The 6,977-nt window shown below is 36.7% G+C and overlaps 1 protein-coding gene across 1 annotated transcript in view; it reads right to left on the bottom strand.

The window, feature by feature from the left end:
- PCDH15 (protocadherin related 15) overlaps positions 1 to 6,977 on the bottom strand; it is a 1,158,626-nt gene that overhangs the window by 591,941 nt on the left and 559,708 nt on the right. The window contains exon 11 of the mRNA XM_007944018.2: positions 2,044 to 2,250. Within this exon, the coding sequence (XP_007942209.1) occupies positions 2,044 to 2,250 (207 nt within the window). The remainder of the gene's footprint in view (positions 1 to 2,043; positions 2,251 to 6,977) is intronic.

The following is a 6,977-nucleotide window of genomic DNA, read 5'->3' as shown; positions in this document are numbered from 1 at the left end:
GAATTAACACAATTTATAAAGTATAATACCTTTAAGAGTATATTGAAGCACTTATACAGGTGAATTAGTTTACACATTTACACAGAATTATAACTAAGCCATTGCCTTTCTGCAAGCTAAATTTATAATCTTTATTATTGTTCTTTGTTATTTCTATATCCATAATTCAATAATCAAATTTTAGAGGCTCTACCACTGAGTACAAGGAGCTCAAGTGGCGTAGTGCCTAAGGCATTTAACTGCTAACCAGAAGGTTGGCGGTTCAAACCCAATCAGCCTTGGAAACCCAATAGGGGTCGCTATGAGTCAAAATTGACTCAACGGAAATGAGTTCGGTTTTTGGTTTACATGTATATGCTTTTTAGCACACTCTTGTGTCATCATAGTTTCAAAAGAATCCATAGACCAGCAGGTATTCAGTCATAAAGAAAAAAAAAAACTCACTGCCATTGAGTCAATTCTGACTCACAGTGACCCTCACTGGGTTTCTGAGGAGATAAATCTCTATGAAAGTACATTGCTGAGTCTTCCTTCTGCAGAGTGGCTGGTGGGTTTGAACTGCCAACCTGCTGGTTAGCAGTCAAATGCCTCAGGCACTACACCACCAGAGATCCTTTCCAATTATATAATGATATTAAATTAAGTAATAAAAAGTTCTGTAGAAATGCTGTTTAATACAGTAGCCACCAGCCACATGTGGCTTATTGATTATTTAAAATATAGCTAGACTGAGAAACTGACTGATTTTCTTTCTTTAACTTTAGTTAAAGTTAAATAGTCATACATGACTATTGAGAATCACAGTCACAAAATGTTTTTGTCATCACAAAATGTTCCATTGGACAGTGGTGGTTAAGAGGGAGAAATAGCTGAGTTACGACTTTTTTAATAGTAAGTGTCAGAAATCAAACTCAAACTGTATAAAATATTTTGGAAAATACCATGGTATCTCACAGAATCAAAGGAAAACTTTTAGGGATTAGGATAGCTCTGGATACCTCATAACCTAAAAGGCAAGAACTCAACAGGGTTCTTCTCTACTTGTTTCTGTCAGGATTCTTTCATTCTGTCTGAAAATGGGCTTTCTCCATGATGTCAACAAACTTAGCTACAATAGCCTCTATCTGAGGCAGATTCAACTAAACAGCAGCATGTCACATCCACCTCTTTAATATATGGAGCCAGAGTCTTCAAGCCCCATTTTTCCCTCATTAAATTCCTGGGAGGATTCTGAGTGGCCTGATATAAATTATCTGTCAATTTTTTGTACCAGTCACTGTAGCTAATGTGGTAAAATGCTTTGTTTTTCCTAACCTGGACCACTTCTCATTCATGATTCTAGTTTCAGTTCCAGAAAAGAAGACGACTATGATGTGTGGCATAGGGGAGTATCAGTATAAACATAGCCACTGGTTGAAATATGAGCTGGTCAAATGTTCTTAATGTTTTTTCTTTAATCCTAGACCATCAGACTGGAAGAAAAATGATCAAAATTCACACCCCTGTGCTGCCTTCATGTTTTTCATACTTAGTATTTAGAAAGATATATATATATTTTTTTGCCCTACCAGCCTGCATTAATGAAGTTTGCCTGCTGATTAGCAAGGAACTAAGGAACTCAGTTGCCTTAGTGGGTAAGACATTTGGCTATTAACCAGAAGTTCAGTGGTTCAAACCCACCAGCTGCTCTACAGGAGGAAGATGAGGCAATCTATTTTCGTAATGAGTTGGAATCAACTACATGGCAATGGGTTTGGTTTGTTTTTGGCTAATTAGCAAATCCCAAATGAAACATTAATTTCTTCCACACACTGAACAACCTGAAAGTGGAAAAAAAAATTGCTGAGTTCAAGTATATATATATATATATATATGATATCCTGGATTTTGAATTAAATAATAACACTTAGACTTTCATTTATATTGACAGTATTTGTTTTCTGTTCTATAATTCATATAACCATGTCTTTGTCACATTTCTTGTTAACATAATTATGACAAGTTACATGTTAACCAAACAAAAGCAACATAAAGTTAACTTACATCTTCTATGTCCTTGTCCAGAACTACAATTCTTAGAGGGGTGGTCATATTTAGACTGTCAGAAATAGTTGCTCCCACTGGGGCAGATTCTAGGATATAGCCTTGATAACTGGGCATTGTGAAATATGGGCTCTGATTGTTTTCATCCAATATTTCAATATGTAGGCTGGCAAAAGCAGGAAGAGGATGACCATTGTCCTGTTCTGCCTAAAGAAAAAAAGGAAAGAAAGACAAGGAAAAAGAAAAGGTTCAAAAATTTATATGTGATAGTATGCTTTTGGAGTGTCTTTTTTCATGCTGCATTTATTATCATTATAAAAAACAGAAATACAGTGCTTTAAAAATGAAAGGGCTCTTAAAAATCATAAAGAAGGAAATGAAAGTACAGACAAGTTTCATCAATTGGTTTATCTCCTGTGTTTAAACCAATGAGTATTTAAAAAATTTCACCACCACAAAGAATTATTGTATTTGTTACTGCATATTGTAAGAAGACATAACTGTGCTCAAATAATGTAAGACAGAAAAACCAGATGGGAAGATGTTTGACAAAATTGCTGATAAAATATTTAATAAAATACAGACAAAAAGATTGATAAAGCAAAAAAATACACATATATTATTGTCTTTCCATTCAATACTAATGATTAGGTGCCCAGATAATTCTTATTTTCACATAATAGTAATTTTATTACATAAAAGTAATAGATTAAGGCTACATTTATAGTCTGCCAAAATTCCCCAAAAACCTTTTAAAAGACAGAGATATTATTGTGATTTTTTTTATGGCTATAGAGATTCAAATATTATTTAACCAGATGTATGTTATTCAATGGGTCCCTGGAGAAGGATATCACACTTGATAAAGTAGAGAGCAGAAAAGGGGAAGACCCTTAATGAGACAGACTGACACAGTGGCTATATGACAATGGGCTCAAGTATAGCAGATATTATGGCGATGGCAGGGATTGGGCAGTGTTCTGTTGTATATAGGGTCACTGTGGGTCAGAGCTGGTTCGATGGCACCTAACTACAACAACAGCAATATGTCATTCAAGTAAAATCATTTCATGGGCTAGATGGTTGGTTGTTTTTCTGTTTCTTTTCTCTTTTTTGTTTTTACATTAATGACTCCTTTTATTTCTAATAAATTTTCTTTGGAAAACACAACATTGTTATGCTGTGAGTGGGGAAATATTAACCCTTGGATTTGTGTTTTTCAAAAAGAAATGTATCTTTCCTGATTGGGAAAAAAAAAGAAGTAAAATTATCTCAATTTGTAGATGATATTACCCTATGCATAGAAAATCAAAGAGTCCACAAGAAAACTTGCAGAGCTAATAAAAGAAAGTAGCAAAGTTGTAGAGTACAAGGTCAACAAACAAAAATCAGTTAGGTTTCTATACACAAGCAGTGAGATATCTGAAACAGAAATTAGGGAAAAAATTCAATTTACAATAGCATCTAAGAGAATAAAATATTTAGGGATAAATCTAATCAGTGATGTGAAGGACTTAAACATGAAAACTATAAACACCACTGAAAAAGATAAAAGAAGACTTAAATAAATGGAAAGATGTTCCATGTTCTTAGATGGAAGACTTAATACTGCTAAGATGTCAATACTACCCAAAGAAATCGATAGATTTAACACAATCCCTATTAAATTCCAACAGCTTTCTTTACAGAAATAGAAAAATCAATCCTCAGCTTAAATGGAATGACAAGAGGTCCCGAATACTAAAGCAATGTTGAAAGGGAAGTATAAAGTAAGAAGATTCATACTTCCTGATTTTAAAACATAGTATACAGCTACAACAGCCTGATACAGTAGACACATAGACTAATGGAATACAATTGGGAGTCCACAAATAAACCTACATGTTCTGGTTACCTAGTGCCACTCTGACAAGAAATACCACAAATGGGGTGGCCTTAATAAACAGGACTTTATTCTGTTACAGTTGGGAGGCATTAAGTCCAAGTTCAAAGTGCCAGGCTTTAGGGGCTGGGTGAAAGCCCCTTGACCTTGGGCTTTAGCTCTGCCTCTTGCTCCTGGCCCACTGAAGCTAGAGGCATCTCTTCACTCAGCGAGCTAATGGCTGCTGAGGCTAACAAGCCCAAGGTCAACAAATAAAACGGCACAGTCCCGATATTACCAAACCACATGGCAGGCCATTCATTCAAGCCCATTAAAGATCCCAAGGTCAGCAGAGCATGGCAGGCTGCTGAACAACAACACAGTTACATACAGGGTCCAAGCATGCCATAAGCTAGAGACTGTTCCCCAAAGCTTCTGCTTATATATAGGAAGCAGACCACATCCCTAAGGCAGCTACTCAGCTGCTCACAGTAGATTCCACCATGGAATTACCAGTCTCATCATGGGGAATACTACACATCCAGCTGCCCAGCCACTCAACCAGGCCTAGCCAAGTAGACACACAAACTTAACTACCACACCACACACCTATGGTCAGTTGGTTTTTGATAAAGGCATTAAGTCCATTTGAGGGGGAAAGAATAATTTCTTCAAAGAGTAGTACTCAGAAAATTGGATTTTCAAATGCAGAAAAATGAAACAGCATCCATGTCTTACACTGCACACACACACACACACACACACACACAATCATAATGGATTAAGGTCCTAAATGTGCAAGGTAAGGGCTCTCAGAAGAGGAAGAAGGCCTAGTTTTTGACAATGGATTATCTAATATGAGAGCAAAAGCACAAATGGAAAATGACAAAATAAATAAATGAGACCTCATAAAAATTAAAAACTTTTGTTCATTAAAAGACCATACCAAAAAAGTGAAAAACAAGCTATTGACTGGGAGAGTATTTTTAGAAGTCATATATTCTAAAAGAAGCTAATAACCAAAGCATATATAAAACTTCCACAACTTCATGACAAAAAGACAAATAAATAATCCAATCATAAAATGGCCAGAGTATTTGAATAAACATTTAACCAAAGAAGACATTGAAACGCACACCAAAACTTGAAAAAATTCTTGGTATCATTATCCATCAGAGAGATGTAACTCAGTACTACAATGAGATGCCATTTCACTCCACTGGGATGGCTATTCATAATGTTTTCCAGTACTATATCAGATAGTGTTTCACTGCTATTCATAAGGTTTACACTGGCCAATTTTTTTCAGAAGTTGATGGCCCTGTCTTTCTTCCAGTCTGTCTTAGTATGGAAGCTCCACTGAAACTTGTCCACCATGGGTGACCCTGGTGGAATTTGAAATACTGGTGGCATAGCCTCCAGCCTCATACAACATGTGAGCCACCGCAGCACAACACACTGATAGATCAGTGGTAGAAGTGCTTGGTCATATGCCAAGAAATTTGGAAAACAGTTACCTAACTGACTGGAAGAGATTGATATTTGTGCTCATTCCAAAGAAAGGTGATACAACAGAATGTGGAAATTATCAAATGATATCATTAATATCACACTCAAACAAAATTTTGTTGAAGATCATTCAAAAATGATTGTATCAGTATATTGACAGAGAACTTCCAGAGATTCCAGCTGGATTTAAAAGAGTACATAGAACAAAGAATATCATTGTTACTGTCAGATGGATCTTAGCTGAAAGCAAAGAATACCAAAAAGATGTTTACTTATGTTTTCTTGACTATGCAAAGACCTTTAACTGTGTGGATCATAACAAGTTATGGATAATATTCTGAAGAATGGGAATTTCAGAACAACATAATTGTTCTCATGAGGAAGCTGTACATAGACAAAGGGGCCAATGTTCAAACAGAACAAGGGAATACTGCATGGTTTACATATCATGAAGGGTGTGTGCCAGGGTTGTATCTTTCAAATACTTAACCAATCTGTATGTAGAGCAAATAATCTGAGAAGGTGGACTATATGAAGAAGAATATGGCATCAGGATAGGAGGAAGACTCATTAACAACCTGCAATATGAAAATGACATAACTTTGTTTGCTGAAAGTGAAGATGACTTGAAGCACTTATTGGTGAAGATCAAAGACTAGTCTTCTGTATGGATTACAGCTCAACATAAAGAAAACAAAAATCCTCAAAACTGGACCAATGAGCAACATCATGATAAATGGAGAAAGGATTGAAATTGCCAGAGATTTCATTTTACTGGGATCCACAATCAACACCCATAGAAGGAGCAGTCAAGACATCCTGCATCATATTCCACTGGGAAAATCTGCTGCAAAAGACCTGCTTAAAGTGCTAAGAAGTAAAGATGTTACTTGAAGACTAAGGTGCATCTGACACAAGCCACTGTATTTCCAATCACCTCATATGCATGTGGAAACTGGACAATGAACAAGGAAGACCAAAGAAGAGTTAATGCCTTTGAATTATGGTGTTGGTGAAGAATTCTGAAAATATCATGGACCTCCAAAAGAATGAACAAATTTGTCTTGGGTGAATTGCAGCCAGAATATTCCTTGGAGGCGAGAATGGCCAGACTTTGTCTCTTGTACTTTGGGTATGTGTTAGAAGGGAGCAGTTCTTGGAGAAGGATATCATGCTTGGTAAAGTGGAAGGGCAGAGAAAAATGGGAAGACACTCAATGAGATGGATTGACACAGTGGCTGCAATGATGGACTTAAGCATAGCAAGGATTGAGGGGATGGTACAGGACTGGCAGGACTGAGCAGTGTTTCATTCTGTTGTGTGTGGGGTTATTATGAGTTGAAGCTGACTTGATGATACCTAACAACAACAACAGGATGGCTAACACATATATATATGTATGTATTAAGCATAGGTACTGAAACAAGGCGTGCTTGTGCTTACTCACTGATCTGCACTGAACACTTTCCCTTGTTACCCTCCCAAGAGGGATCGGGTCTCCGGGAGCTAGGTAAGCACGGGCGGGATTGTGCTTAGTCTCCGGGAGCAAGGTAAGCACGGGCGG

This window comes from Orycteropus afer, unplaced genomic scaffold (assembly GCF_000298275.1).
Source record: "Orycteropus afer afer isolate SDZICR_OR568_19922 unplaced genomic scaffold, OryAfe1.0 scaffold00118, whole genome shotgun sequence".
Taxonomy (NCBI): domain Eukaryota; kingdom Metazoa; phylum Chordata; class Mammalia; order Tubulidentata; family Orycteropodidae; genus Orycteropus; species Orycteropus afer.
Note: the sequence above shows the minus strand (reverse complement) of the source record. Positions and strands in the feature narration are given on the sequence as shown.